At 31.1% G+C, this 15,948-nt stretch overlaps 1 protein-coding gene across 1 annotated transcript in view; it reads right to left on the minus strand.

Moving 5' to 3' along the window:
- The window catches only part of LOC140450328 (N-alpha-acetyltransferase 35, NatC auxiliary subunit-like), a 123,477-nt gene extending 107,529 nt beyond the window's left edge, over positions 1 to 15,948 (minus strand). Inside the window, exon 1 of the mRNA XM_072543906.1 lies at positions 15,567 to 15,948. Within this exon, the coding sequence (XP_072400007.1) occupies positions 15,567 to 15,780 (214 nt within the window). The 5' untranslated portion in view covers positions 15,781 to 15,948. The remainder of the gene's footprint in view (positions 1 to 15,566) is intronic.

Consider the following 15,948-nt stretch of genomic DNA (forward strand, 5'->3'; position numbering starts at 1 on the left):
ATAAGAGCAAGTTGGCATGAATCGGAATATTTTACAGTGCAGAATCTACGTTTTCTTTTTATACAATTACTTAAGGACCACCCTGTATGTAACTATAAAAATTTCAAGAAGTTTCTCTTAACAGTAATTGCAAAATTGAAATTGTTTATCCCAGAAAGCTTTTATCTGCAAGGTTAAATAAATAAATTCTGAAAGCACCAAATTGAAGAGAAAGGTTTACTTTTTCAAATTGAATAATTAAATGAATAACAAATTATTGTTGAATATTGTAAAATAAGTAGAAGTAATGTGATTTTAAGCTTAGAAAAATTTAAAATAAATCAAAATAGAAAGTTAATTGTTTTATTCGAAACATTGGCACTTTTACACGAATTTAAAAAAAAAAAAAAAAAAAAAAAAAAAAAAAAAAAAAAAAAAAAAAAAAAAAAAAAAAAAAAAAAAAAAAAATCAATGTCCTACGACGCTTAGAATCCGAGTTAGCATTTTTATTTCTCAATTTTACTATTTCAAAAACTGAATTCATAAATTCAAAACAAAAATCGGAATATCTCTGGTTCTAAGCAAAGAAAATTTTGCTAAACAAACTGCTTGAACAACACTGCCGTCCTCAATTAAAACGCGGTATCTGCAAAAAAATTGAAAATCGAGTTTTTACTGTGACCTTATTTACGCTTCTGCAATGTCTGAAAACCGTATCATTTTATTTACTACGAAAATAAACAAATTGGAATATGCCGTATGTGCTAAATTTCAATAGTTGCTTAACTAAAATGCGGTATCTACGTAGTACTCAACTAAAAAGCGGTATGTGCTAGCGAGTATCATGTATTTGCCGCGTTTTAATTGAGCACAGCGCATTTACCGCGTTTTTATCGAAACTCGTGTTGTAAAAATACACTCGCGATCATAAAATCCGGGTCACCTTGAAAATCACCGATATTTCATTTTTAACGAGCTTTATCGTAAATAATAATAACACAAATACAAACTAATGCATGTTTCTGAGAATTGTTGCGGTTTCCTTTGTAACAAAGAATTCCAATAGTGCCGATTTCGCGGTAAAGTGCACACTTCCCAAAATGAACGCTACCTGTAACTCCGCTTGTTTTAAATGTCTCGTTTGTACTTCGACTTTCTGTTCAAATGCAACGGACAAACGTTTATTATTGCCACCATTAGTGTTTATTAGTACCATTATTTATTTTTTGACAAAAATGCCTTTGACTGTTGTTGAAACGGTACAAATTGTTGCACTTGTGGAAGACGGTCACACCCAACGGCAAGTCGCAAGAACTGTTGGCGTAAGCCTTTCTACGGTTCAACTAGTGCTTCAACGCTTTCAGGAGGCAAGTTTGCTAACCAGGCGACCTGGCTCTGGACGAAGAAGAACGACCAAGGCACTAGATGACCGTTTCCTTGTGTTTCAGGCTTTACGAAACCGGACCTCAAATGCGGTTATGCATCAAAATCGTCTAGAGGAAGTACGAAATCGCAATTTTAGTGTTGTAACAGTCAGAAGAAGACTTCGTTCTTCTTGACTATCTTCTCGGGTAATGGCTAGAGGACCGCCACTTCGCCGGGTGCCTCGAGTTGCACGACTAGCTTTTGCTCGACAATACGCGCATTGGGGAATTAACGATTGTAGCAAAGTGTTATTCTCAGATGAATCCCGTTTCTGCCTAACTGGATCCGATGGACGTGTAAGAGTTTGGAGGAGAACCGGTGAACGATTTTCACAAGCTTGCATTGCTCCAAGAATGCCATTTGGTGGAGGCTCGGTCATGGCTTGGGGAGGTATATCTTCCGACTTCCACACAGAATTACCCTTCATCGAAAATGGGTCCCTAACTGCACGAAGGTACATTACGGAGTTTCCGGAAGAACATGTTATGCCCAAAATGGCAGGGCTTGGGGAAAACGCCGTTTTTATGCAGGACAACGTGCGACCGTACGTTGCCAGGATCAGTATGTAATACTTGGACGAAGTTGGAATTACGAGGGTACCCTGGCCAGCTAGATCTCCGGACCTGAATCCCATCGAACATCTACAGGACGATTTGAAAAAACGTATTCAAACCCATACACATCCTCCTAACAACGCACAGGAGCTTAAGGATCTGTTAGTGAGAAAGTGGAATAACATACCACAACATGTAATCCGGAGAAAAATTGAGAGTATGTCCCGTCGTCTGCAAGAAGTTATTAGAGCAAGGGGAGGCAATACACGATATTGGTCATTGAAATTTCACTGATTTTTTACCACGTTCTAAATTTTCCATTTTTTTTCGTATGTCTGTTTTATCAACAATTTGATTTGTTTTCTGTTTTTTTCAATAAAAGCAATGAAAAACCATTTTTTTCTTTCAAAACAAACATTGATGACAAATAAAAAATACATTAGCCAAAAAAAAAGGTTATTACTGCACCAGAGGCAAAAATATTTAAGAAACTTAAAATTTTCAAGATGACCCGGATTTTATGATCGCGAGTGTATAATATTCGTTCAGTTTTATTTGCATTGCGTTTGAGATTTCTTAAATTTTGGTTTTAATTTGGCGCTTATTTTGTGGTACTTTTTATTAGTTTTTATAGTAGTGGTTCTTTGCAGTTGTTTTTTGAGATTTGATTGCTCAAGAGATGGCTCACAATAGAACGAAATATATATTATCTACGGCTTTGGAGAAAAATGGAGATCTATCTTTACAAGAAGATATGTATGACGCAAATCTGTAGTAAAATCACAAATTTACTATGTTTATCGCGACATTTAAGTACTATCTGGGTAATGAGGAAGGTGAGTCGATAAACGTATGCGACATTTTATCTAACAATATTGGGATATAACCCAAATAACGACCGCGTGTTACATGAAAGGTAATTAAAAGATGACTTCATCATAAAAATAGACAACTCAGAAATAAATGCTTACATTGAGTCATTTCACCCGGAGGTTTCCCATTATCGCAGGGAGCACGCGCCGAACACCTGATGCCTTGGTGTATGTATCAATCACACTAATGCATAAGGATTTTTAGGAAAAGTTTCCAGATGTAAATGTTTCATATGAGACTTACCGGAGAAAAGTTATAGCCAAAAATATCTCGTTCACTAAGCTTGACATGAAGAATGCGACATATGTGATTCATTTAAACTTCATGGGCATAACAATGAAATTTTTCAAGAATCGTGTAACAAATTGTTTTCTGGAAAAACCATATAAATCGTGTCAAAGAATCACTTCAATTATATAGAGAACAATCAGAAACTACATTTAGTTCTGAAACAAAATGTGCTCCGTGCGATCTGCAAAGTCACCATGCTGTCAAGAATGGATACGTTTAAAAAAGTTATTTTTTTACAAAGATTAATAGCTTTTAATGAAACTTTTATCACTCTGGGTAAACTATCGAAAAATAATAAGCCGTTTGCCGTTGTTTGGCATGAAGGAATTAGTAAACGTTCGAAAGAAGATATTATTAGTACATTTTACGTCTTTCTGAAGTTTCATAGGGACGCCAATAATATAATAATATGGATGGACAACTATGCCAGCCAGAATAAGAACTGGACATTGTTTACTTTTGTAGTGAGAATGATAAATTCTAACGACACACAAGCCGAAAAAATAACTTTCAACTACTTCGAACCTGGACATACTTTTATGTCCGCTGATAGTTTTCATCGCCAAATGTAACTCCCTATGAAGAGGAAGCAAAAATGTATGCTTTTAGCGATTTTATTAATGCAGTTGGAAGTAGTCGCAAAGGAAATGTGGAAGTTAAAGAAATAAATTTTACAGACTTTTATATTTGGAAAATATGACGTCGCAAACTAAATTAAAGAGAGATTTAGAAAACCGACCATACCTTTCAGATATGGTCAAGATTGTGGCTGAGCTAATGGACAGTTTTATATTTTGGATTTCCTAATGAATAAAGCGATGAAACAAAAAGAACTTCTTAAACCCATACTTTCTTTAAAAAAAGCCAGATGTAGAAAAAGGATTCCCTAGAGAGAAAAAAGATTATTTGTATTTTGAACATTTATGACATTATGGTATTTTACGTATATAATAAACAGTTATAAGCTATTCATTTTTCTTTTTGGGTAACTATTCTTCCTTGTAAAAAATATATTTGTAAATAAAATGAAGATACGGCACTATTTCTGATCGAGTAATATTTCCGCTGCTCAATTAAAACGCGGTATATGACTTTTTATTTACAGTTTTGATAAAAACATGATTTTTAAATAAAGAATATATTTTTTAATAAAGTTCAACTATCTTTAGAACATGTTTTGCGTTAAAAAGTTTTCAGAACATATGAGTGCGATGAGCCGACTTCTCTGTTTTAAGTTGGCTGCACATACCGCGTTTTATTTGAGGACGACAAAACAGCAGTTTCCTACAATGTTGAAAGCAGCTAAGGTTTTCCTTATCCCGAAAGGTAGAGGTGAAGAGGAAGAGGTGTGATTTCGGAAAAGTTGGCTTCTTAGTTCGATAGCTATATATTGTACGAACAGCTTGTAAAAGACTGCCTTGAGAAAGATGGAAGAAAAGAATGCTCTGAGCGACCGTCAATATGGTTTTAGAGCCAAAAGATACACCATAGATGCAGTGAGAGAAGTAACCTCTTTAGTCACGCAGGCTACAAAGAGATGGATGGCTCTCATCTTTCTTGACGTCAAGAATGCCTTTAACATGGCATCATGGGAAAAAATCATGTCCAGGCTGAGAGAATTAAGCGTTAGTGAGTACCTGATCAATGTAATTGACAGATACTTTACTGACAGGTCCATAAAAGAAAAAAATACCAGCATCAGTTTGTCGCAGGGTGTTCCGCAGGGTTCAGTACTAGGTCCCATCCTGTGGAATGTCCTGTACGACGGGGTGTTGAGGCTAGAGATGCCAAGGGGATGCACTCTTGTAGCTTATGATCTCGCACTGGTTGCGAAGGTGAGTCAGAAAACGGACATACACAGCCTTGCGTAGTATTAGTAGGTGGATCAGAGAGAACGATCTACAGCTAGCGCCTCAGAAAACAGACGTGTTAGTTCTCAAAGGGAGCCGGGACAAATCCTCTCTTCGCTTTATAGTGGAAGGTGTGGAGGTTGCACCGGTTTAATTGATTAAGTGTGCATCTTCCAATGTATCATTAAGATCACTTAGAATAAAATATGACATATTGGTAAATTTACATATGCGGGATTGTACAAATAGGGAAAAATTTCACAGTTAAGATCTTTCTTGACTCTGGAATATCAGATTATGTGTTCTCTGATTAGCTGCTCGAACAAACTGTTTAAAACAAATTTCGCACTTGTAAGACTTTTATCTAATGTGAACTTTCAAATGTGATTTTAATCTGCCGTTTTTTTGGGAACCGCTTAAAAAAACTTCACTTATAAGGCTTTTCCCCAGTGTGCAATCTCTTATGTTGTTTCATATTACTTAGTTGAGAAAACTGCTTAAAACAAATTTCACACTTGTATGGTTTTTCTCCAGTGTGCAATCTCATATGTTCTTTCATATGATTTAGTTGAGAAAACTGCTTAAAACAAATTTCACACTTATATGGTTGTTCTCCAGTGTGCAATCTCATATGTTTTTTCAAATTACCTAGTTGAGAAAACTGCTTAAAACAAGTTTCACACTTGTATGGTTTTTCTCCAGTGTGCAATCTCATATGTTCTTTCATATGATTTAGTTGAGAAAACTGCTTAAAACAAATTTCACACTTATATGGTTGTTCTCCAGTGTGTAATCTCATATGTTGTTTCAAATTACTTAGTTGAGAAAACTGCTTAAAACAAGTTTCACACTTGTATGGTTTTTCTCCAGTGTGCAATCTCATATGTTTTTTCAAATCACCTAGTTGAGAAAACTGTTTAAAACAAATTTCACACTTATATGGTTGTTCTCCAGTGTGCAATTTCATATGTTTTTTCAAATTACTTAGTTGAGAAAACTGCTTAAAACAAATTTCACATTTGTATGGTTTTTCTCCAGTATGCAACCTCATATGTTCTTTCAAATTACTTAGTTTAGAAAACTGCTTAAAACAAATTTCACACTTGTATGGTTGTTCCCCAGTGTGTAATCTCATATGTTGTTTCATAATACTTATATATGAAAACTGCTTGAAACAAATCTCACACTTATATGGTTTGTCTCCAGTGTGCAATCTCATATGTTTTTTCAAATCACCTAGTTGAGAAAACTGTTTAAAACAAATTTCACACTTATATGGTTGTTCTCCAGTGTGCAATTTCATATGTTTTTTCAAATTACTTAGTTGAGAAAACTGCTTAAAACAAATTTCACATTTGTATGGTTTTTCTCCAGTATGCAACCTCATATGTTCTTTCAAATTACTTAGTTTAGAAAACTGCTTAAAACAAACTTCACATTTTAATGTATTTTTTTCAACAGGTTGACTCGTATGTTGTTCTGTATTACATGTAGATAGGGGTATTGTTTCTATATTTTCCAATGTTTTCTCCTCCTGGGGAAAGCCTAAAATAAAAACTAACACTTATTTTTTCACCAAAAACTAAAGCAACAATATACTAAATTTTACACCAATCTAAATATTATTTAGTTATTTACGGGCAAGCGCAATTCTATAAAATGAGAAAATACATTTTTTTTACAATAGAGCAGAACTACAATAACAATACCAGAGTAAGCATGGATACCTTTTGTAGTTTTCAATAACTTGTTTTTAGGATTTTTCGAGTCGTCTTGAATTCTGGTTCCATGACATCTCTAAGATAGTCTTTTAGTTCACTTTATCCTCTTTTTTTAGTTTTTTATCATTATTGTATGAAAATAATTTCATCTGAAGTTCTTACACTCTCTAATGACGGTGTAGGCACCCGGGTACCTTTATAGACCAGAGAAATTAACAAATAAGAAGCCCTTTTCGTAACACTCTTTGATACAAGTATCTAACAACTGCTTTTATTTGGTGATAATATGTAATAAACAAAATATGCAACTGATTAAACGTTATTTTTTACTTATAATAAATATAAGGCCGCTATTTGATTTTAAATACTAAGGTTGAAGACCAGCAAATTATATGAAAAAGTGACACAATTTTATTAAAAAAGCATAGAAAATACTTTAAAATGAGAGTTGTAAAGTTATTTTTCTTAATTTGTTGCTTAATTATTGCAAAAATAGCTTCAAAAGTCGGCTATTTGAAAATAATTAATAACTTTTCTAAAAATGCACAAAAAAATTTTATTTCGCATGAAAATATGAACAATATTACATTTACAGGGTGGTCCTTAAGTAATTGTACACAAGGAAACCGTAGATTTTGCACTTTAAAATATTCCGATTTAAGCCAACTTGCTCTTATAAAATGTTGATATTAAGAATGATACAGGGTGTTAAAGTGGAAATTTAAAATTTTATTTTTCGCTAGAACTTTCATGTTTGTGAACACTTATTTATAAAAAAAGCGGGTGTGGCAGTCCAGTGGGACTGCCGGTGGAAGTTACACTTCTATACACGCATTCGCCGTTTCAAATTTATTTGGGAGTCAATCTGCACAATCATTACATATGTAATGATATAGGTAAGACATAGCAGAAAGAGAAACAGAATTAATAACAACTTACTAACAATTAATAAACAACTTTTGACCTGTAATAGGAGTATATGAGTAGTAAATAAAGGATTGAATCAATATTTTGATGAAAATGTATATTTTTATTTTCATATATGTATGAAAGGAGTGGAATGCAAAAATTTTTTTACACATACTCTGCAGTAAAATTTATTGTTTATTTTGTTATTAATATAATAATACAATACAAATTAAAATGCAATATTCATAAGTATTTAAAAATGACAATAATATACATAACTTTCCTACTTACGCATATATTATGTTTAATTTACCATGTAATAATATTAATAAAAAAGTCCTCCCCGACTGGGAATCGAACCCCGGTCTCCCGCGTGATATGCGGGAATACTGACTACTATACTACCGAGGACATGACACAAATGTATTTCAAAATTGACAGTTCTGGATTATACAGTGATTTATTGAGATTATTATTTTGAAATACAAAAGACTAATATAATTATGAACATTTAATAAATAATACAAAACATATCACATAAATAATATTAATCAATATTTTATTATATATATAATATTATATGTATATATATCTTTATATAATATATATATATATATATATATATATATATATATATATATATATATATATATATATATATATATAATATTAAATTATATATACAAAAGGAACATTTTTATATTCGAGAGAGGAAGAGAGAGAAAATATATCTTCTGTCCGTCTCTTACTCATTATCTTACATATGTAATGATTTCACAGATTCACTCCCATACAAATTTCCAACGTGGAGCGCGCGTATAGAAGTATAACTTCAAAAATTTATAACTGGGTACTTTTGAATATGAGGAACTATAATTTGATGCACACTTTAATGTAGCTGATAGACGGCGCCACATATATCCACATATGTGGCATAAATTTGCTTTTAACTTTTTTGCTCTTCAAGTTATCGGTATTTGTGATAAAAAATATTAAAGACACATTATTTTAACAAAAAAGAAAAGATATACCTGTTAATAACTTCAAAACCTAACAGTTTTCGAGATAATCGCATTTTACAAATCAGCTGCATAATTCAAATTTAACGCAATTATTACTCCAGGCAACGAAGGAAAAATAGACAAAAACATCAATACTTCTGAATTTTAGTATGAGATAACTTTAACTACAGTTAATCGTTAACTAAATATTAAATAAAATAAATATATCAGCAGGATAATTAATAATAGGATTTGACAAAATAACAGAATAATAGGATTTTACATCAAACATTTTACGTTTTATATTAAAGTCATAATCAAAACATTTTATTTACAAATCAAATTAAAAATTAGTTAAACTAAATAGCGTTGAACTTTTTATCAAAGTAAGTGTTCGATATGTCCACCATTTTCTTTAATTCACTTGCCAGTACATTCAATAAAACATAGCCTCATTGGTTCTAAAGAAACTGCTGCAGTATTTATTATAAGTATAATAATAAGTATACTTTTGGGATTTTTTGATCAATATCTCACCACATGACCAAGGAATATGACTACTACGAGCAATCCGATGTTCAAACTCCGTACCTCAAAGACTGCGAACCAAAGTGTTTAATTTCTGTATCCTACCTGTACTTACACATGGAGCTCAAACCTGGACATTGACTAAAATAAACATGAAGATCAGAAAAATGGAACGACAGATGCTGGGTATCTCACTCAAAGACCATAGAACCAATGAGGACATTCGTAAACATAAGTAAAAGATGCTGTAAAACAGGCAGCTACACTCAAAATGGAAATGGGCTGGACATAACGAACGTCTTAAGGATGGCCGATGGAATAAAGAAATCGAAAATTGGCGGCCATATGAAGCCAAAAGACCACGAGGAAGACTGCAAATGCGCTGGAGCGACGATATTAAAAAAACTTACAAACAACAGAGATGAATGGCGAGAATTAGGACAGGCCTATATTCGGCAATCCGAATAGGGAGAAGGGCTTAAAAAAGTTATTATTTATTAGTTTATGGCCTAACTAATAAATACTATGTTTTCTGTATTTTTAAAAGTAAATATTTAAAATTAAATAAAGTAATTTTATTGAAGTTATACTTCTATACGCGCGCTCCACGTTGGAAATTTGTATGAGAGTGAATCGGTGAAATCATTACATATGTAAGATAATGAGTAAAAGAGAGACAGAAGATATATTTTCTCTCTCTTCCTCTCTCGAGAATAAAAATGTTCCTTTTGTACATATATATATTTAATATTATATATATATATATATATATATATATATATATATATATATATATATATATATATATATATATATATATATATATATATATATATATATATGTGTGTGTGTGTGTGTTATTATATATAATATAATATTTATTAATATTATTATTTGTGATGTTTTGTATTATTTATTAAATGATCATAATTATTCTAGTCTTTTGTATTTCAAAATAATAATCTCAATAAATCACTGTATGACCGAGAACTGTCAATTTTAAAATACGTTTGTGTCATGTATAATTGGCAAATATTTTACGTGTTTGGTTCATACGCTGGTGTATGTGAGTTCGATCCCCAATATGAATTTTCTTTTTTATTTTTGAAATTTTTAAAAACCACACGTTAACTTTATTAAATATATGTAATATATGCAAAAATGATAAATTTTAAAATAAAATGAAAATTTACAACATAATCCGAGTTGTTGGTTTTTGAAGTTATACTTCTATACGCGGGTTCGACTTTGGAAATTTGTACGGGAGTGAATCGGAAATTTTCACGGGAGTAACAAGCCTCGTTAAGCATGTTAAATTATAAATTAAACTTGTAAATATCTCAAGAAAGTTCAAATGTGTACTTATATACACAACAAACAACAATTAAATATTGTATTTGTCAATGTCAGATAAATTGACAGTTGTATCACCAAACAATATTTTTTTATTAATATTGTTATCATAAATTAAACATATGCGTAAGTAAGTTACGTATATTGTCATTTTTAAATACTTATGAATATTGCATTTTAATTTGTATTGTATTATTCTATTGAATTATTTTGCAGTGTATTGTATTGTATTTTTATATTAATAACAAAATAAACAATGAATTTTACTGCAGAGTATGTGTAAAAAAAATTTTTGCATGTAACTCTTTTCATACATATATGAAAATAAAAATATACATTTTCATCAAAATATTATCATATTTTGATGAAATCCTCCTATTACAAGTCAAATGTTGTTTATATACAGCATCATATATACGATGCATCATATACCTATATATCTAATTCTGTTTCTCTTTCTGCTCTCTCTTACCTATAGCATTACATATGTAATAATTGTGCAGATTGACTCCCATATAAATTTGTAACGGCGAACGCGTGTATAGAAGTATAATTTCTACCGGCAGTCCCACTGGACTGCCACACCCGTTTTTTTATTTTATTTTAAATAAATTATATTATATTAAAATAATTTAATAAATTATTACGTTTATTCCTAACCCCACCTGTTAACCTATTAACAAAGCATACATTGTTTACTTGTGACCAGACTTGCAAATATGCATAATGCATATATTGCATATTTTATGCAAATATCTGGGGATTTTGCATAGTTATACAAAAATTTGCATTAAATGCATAAACGTAAATTTATTTTGAATTGCGGATTTTAAATCATATTTATCTAACCGTAGATAATGATCACTATGTAACTCCAATGTTCATTTTATTTTAAAATTTCAGTCTTCAATATTACTGATAGTTCTATAGATACTACCTAATATTCTTGGTATTGTTGTAGAAGGTAACCGATTATAATTTCGTAAAAGGGTGTTTCAAAAGTTTATTGCGCAAGGTATGAACAGAATTGTCCTTTTGCAAATCATTTTGTTCTCAAAAATGAAAGTGAAAGGATCGTCAGTCGAGCTTGTTTAATTTGTTAACTGTTTTAATTTTAAAATGTCGAAAATAACTAGTGTCGCTACTGCGATTATACCATACAAAGAGGGCCTACCCTATGGATAAGGACAATGTTTATCGATCAGTTTGTGGCAAAATTGTAAAAAAAAATTGTGGCAAAAGTACTAAATATTTAATACTTTTCTATATTTGATATTATTTAAAATATTTTAGTGATTGCATAAATTAACGTCATTAAAACGGGAATAATATAATTAAATTTTAATATAATACCAACACTTATTTATGTATATTTTATTATAAAACAAATATTTTAACTATTGCTGAAATATCAGTGAGTTTCATGCAATAATTGTGAAGTTACTTAAATGGAATATGTTCTATTGATTTAGCCTTTAGTTTAAGATTATAAAGAAATCGGTTCTAACTGTAGTTATTTATAATACAAATTCTATTACAGGTTGCATGCGAAAAGAAATTTCATATAGAACAACATGACAGAACTGCGTCAAATTTAGCCAAAAAAGACAAAACTAAATCTTGAGAAAAATAACATAGAGAAAACCAACTGTGCAACAATATCACGTTTTGTAGATGAAGAAATATCAATTTTTTTTCTTCCTGCAGCTGTTTCTAGTCATAAATTATTGCTTTTTTATCTGATGCTGCAACATATATGGTCAACTTTGATCAAATAAAAGGCATATATCGAGCACAGTTTAATTTAATCTTGCCCAAGTACTTTCGATCCCTAGATCATCTTCAGGGGCATCTGAAATAAGCCAAGAAACGTTTAAAAACTCGAAGTTTATGGTTGATAAGAGTTTTTATGTGATTAACGTTTATAGACTTACTTCGTCAATTGCGGCCTATCCGACAAGAATAAAATGTCATAAACATATAACTGTACAACACACTACACTACACAAGGACAAACAAACACTTTAAAATTATTGAAGAATAGCTACATTGTGTACAGAAGCCGGAGACAGAATGGCTCCCGATCTAACGGAAATGTTGGGGTGACATGTGACAAATGACAGCTTGAATGAGCAGTCACAATCATAGATATGTGATCTGCACCTTTTTAAAAATTCTATGAAACTAAGTATTGACCAAAGGTCCAACTGACACTACTATAGGAGGTCACTGATGAAATATAAAATTATATAGAATATTTTTAAGTAGATTGAATAATCCAGATCTCACACTCAAACCTGTCTATAATAACTAGGGTGTTAGTTTGAGAGCAACTGAAGTCGAAGTAAAGTATGAATGCAAGAAATAGACTAAACAATATATTAGACAGTGGGTAGTTGACTACAATAAAATGGTCTACCAAGCACTATCAGTACTGTAGAAAGGAAGAAATCTGACTATGTAATCAAAATACTAAAAATTAAAAATCAAAATTGAAAGCAAAGTATATAAATGGGGTGTAATCCAAGTAGTTCAGTTGAACCCACAGTCAATGGTAGAACTATAAAATTAATATGGATATGCTCAGTGCAGGAAGTCTAAACAGTCGAGCTGGGTCCCCTACGAGGTGAAGCTTTAATAAAGTTTTTTAAAATAGGTTTAAATTTAGTACAATTTAAATTAATTTGAGTATTAAGATAGTGAGAGTTTCCATTTGTTTCCCTTGTAATCTCCAAATCTTCCAATAAATCCAACTCCATATAGTTTTTCTTTCTACTAATGTCATGTAAGATAGATGAACCAGTGTTGATGTTAGAATTGTGTTTACTGGATAATAAGTGTTGACCAAAACTTGAAGAGTTTGTTCTTTTCAAATGTTCTGAAACTCTAGTGGATAACTTTCTAATGGTTCTACCTACATAAGAGGCATCACAATCATCACATTTTAATTTGTAAACATGTACCACTTTTGTCAAGTGTGTTCATCCTATCTTTGGTGTTGATTAAGAAGGAACCTAAGGTGTTGTGTGACTTAAAGGAAATTTTGATGTTATCAATTGTAGAAGTAAAAAGTTTAGATATTTTATTGGAAATGCTGCTAATATAAGTGAAGGAGAAATATCTGGTGTTAATTGAAGTATTAGGTTGAAGAAAACATTGTGATGAATATGCAAGCTTTTCTGCAATTTTTAGTTTAGCTCTATTTAGAAGCTTATAGATAATGTTAGGATCATAACCATTATTGAAAGCAATTTGTTTAAGAGTATAAAGTTCTGAATTAAAATTATCATTAGAAAGTGGAAATTTGAGTAACCTATGAATGTAACTGTTGAAAGCAGCCATTTTATGTTGGGTTGGATGATTAGATGTTTCATGTATAACATGATCTGTTTGGGTAGGTTTTCTGTAAATATTGTACTCTAAAGAATCTTTATTATGGGATATAGCCATATCCAAGAAGTTCAACTTTTTGTCAGATTCTGGTTCCAGAGTAAAAGAGATGTTGGGATGGAGGTTATTAAGACCATCCAGAATCTGTAAAGCATCATCTTGGGTTCCCTGTATGAGAGCTATACAATCATCAACATACCTTGACCAAAAAACTATTTTGCTGTTGTTGTCAACAAACTTCTGTTCTAAGCTGTCTAAGAAAATATCAGCTAGAAAAGGTGATAATGGAGATCCCATTGCTAAACCTGTAGGTTGTTTATATATTTTTTGATTGAATTGAAAGAAGTCCTGATCCAGACAGAATTTAAGTATAGTTAAGATAGCATCTTTGTCTTTTGCTGATATGTTGCAATTGTCTAGAAGATTGTGTACTAAAGGTAATGTTTCATCTCTTGGTACAGAAGTAAACAAATTGGAAACATCAAAAGAAACTAAATAAAAACCCTCTTCTATCCTAATGTTATTTAAACGTTCTATTAGATCTAAAGAATTTTTAATGGAGAACTTAGGTTTAAAATTAGTGATAGACTGAATTGTGTTATAAATAAACTCTGATAAAATAGAAACTGGAGTGTTACAAAAACTTACTACAGGCCTTATGGGACAATTGTGTTTATGGATTTTAGGAAGTCCATATAACCTAGGTGTTATAGGATTAGATACAGTTAACTTTCTGTTGTTATATTTAGTAATAGTGTCATTAAACAATTTAACCATTGCTTTTGTTTTATTAATAAAGGTGTTAAGTGGATTTTTTTCCAAAACTTAAACAAAACTGTTATCTGAAAGAAAATCTAACCTAATCTAATCTCCAAAGTTTAAATGGTTTCAAAGTTGCCATATCTTCAATTTTTTCATACTCTCACATAATATTACAGAAATGCATTGAAATTATATAAAAAATCATAGATTTTAATTAAATTAACGATAATAATTAAATGCATATAACAATAAAATTGATTAAAATGATACAAAAAAATAAATAGTATTAATTAAATTACCATATATAAGATAAATGCATTGACAAGACTTGTAGGGTATAGACTTGTAGGGTATAGGGTAAATGCATAGACAAGAGTGTCATTGTAGGGGGTTGACCATTCACACCTAATAATAAGAAGGTCCTAATAGACAAGATGTGGAAAGTGCTGTCAAATAATTTACAATATTTAACTGCATTTAAAATAACAGAAAATATGATACTAGTGTAATAGGCCGGAACGATGTTCGCGGAGATGAAATTTATATAAATGAATTCTGCTTCACTTACTAATGATTGTGCAATGATTTTTATTCCGTGCAAAACGTTCTTTTTTATGTAATTTCCATTCAAAATTTGTAGCTTTTCATAACGCATATTATAATTTCGTAAAAGTAACTTTATATTTTAAAACATTCACATTTTAATTTTACAAATAAAAATATGGCAGCACTATGACGCGGTGCCTTGAAAATATATTTTGGTATGTTGAGTGCTCTAAATTAATCTGTTAAATACAAATTACATAAAAATTAATGTTGAGAGTCCAATATAATGCATTCATGAATGACTACTTGAAGCAGAATGCATTGATAAATGTTTCGAGTTCATAGAACTTCAATCCGTAGGTATATTAAATATGGTTTACTTACCCCTTGAATTGGTTTGGCTATCTTTAAACGACGTAAGTTTATGTTCCTCTTGTTCTATTTCAATCTTTATGGGGAATTCTCCATCATAGGTACTTTCTCTCTTGGGTTCCTCCTTAATTTCAATGTTACAAATATCCAAGGGACCATTATCAACGTCATTACAATATATTTCTGCTTGGCACGTCTCATCACTAACTTCTTGTTTTACTTCCATTTTTTTAAACTTCAGTTTTGTGTATCAAAAACAAATGAACACATTAAAAAGTAAATAAAAGATAATAATATATCAACGAATTAACGAATACAGATGCATATAAAAGCAGAAGAACACACGAATAAACAATCACTCAATCAGGAACAGGAAGCAGCAGCAGTGCTGCCA

This window comes from Diabrotica undecimpunctata, chromosome 9, assembly GCF_040954645.1.
Source record: "Diabrotica undecimpunctata isolate CICGRU chromosome 9, icDiaUnde3, whole genome shotgun sequence".
Lineage (NCBI taxonomy): Eukaryota > Metazoa > Arthropoda > Insecta > Coleoptera > Chrysomelidae > Diabrotica > Diabrotica undecimpunctata.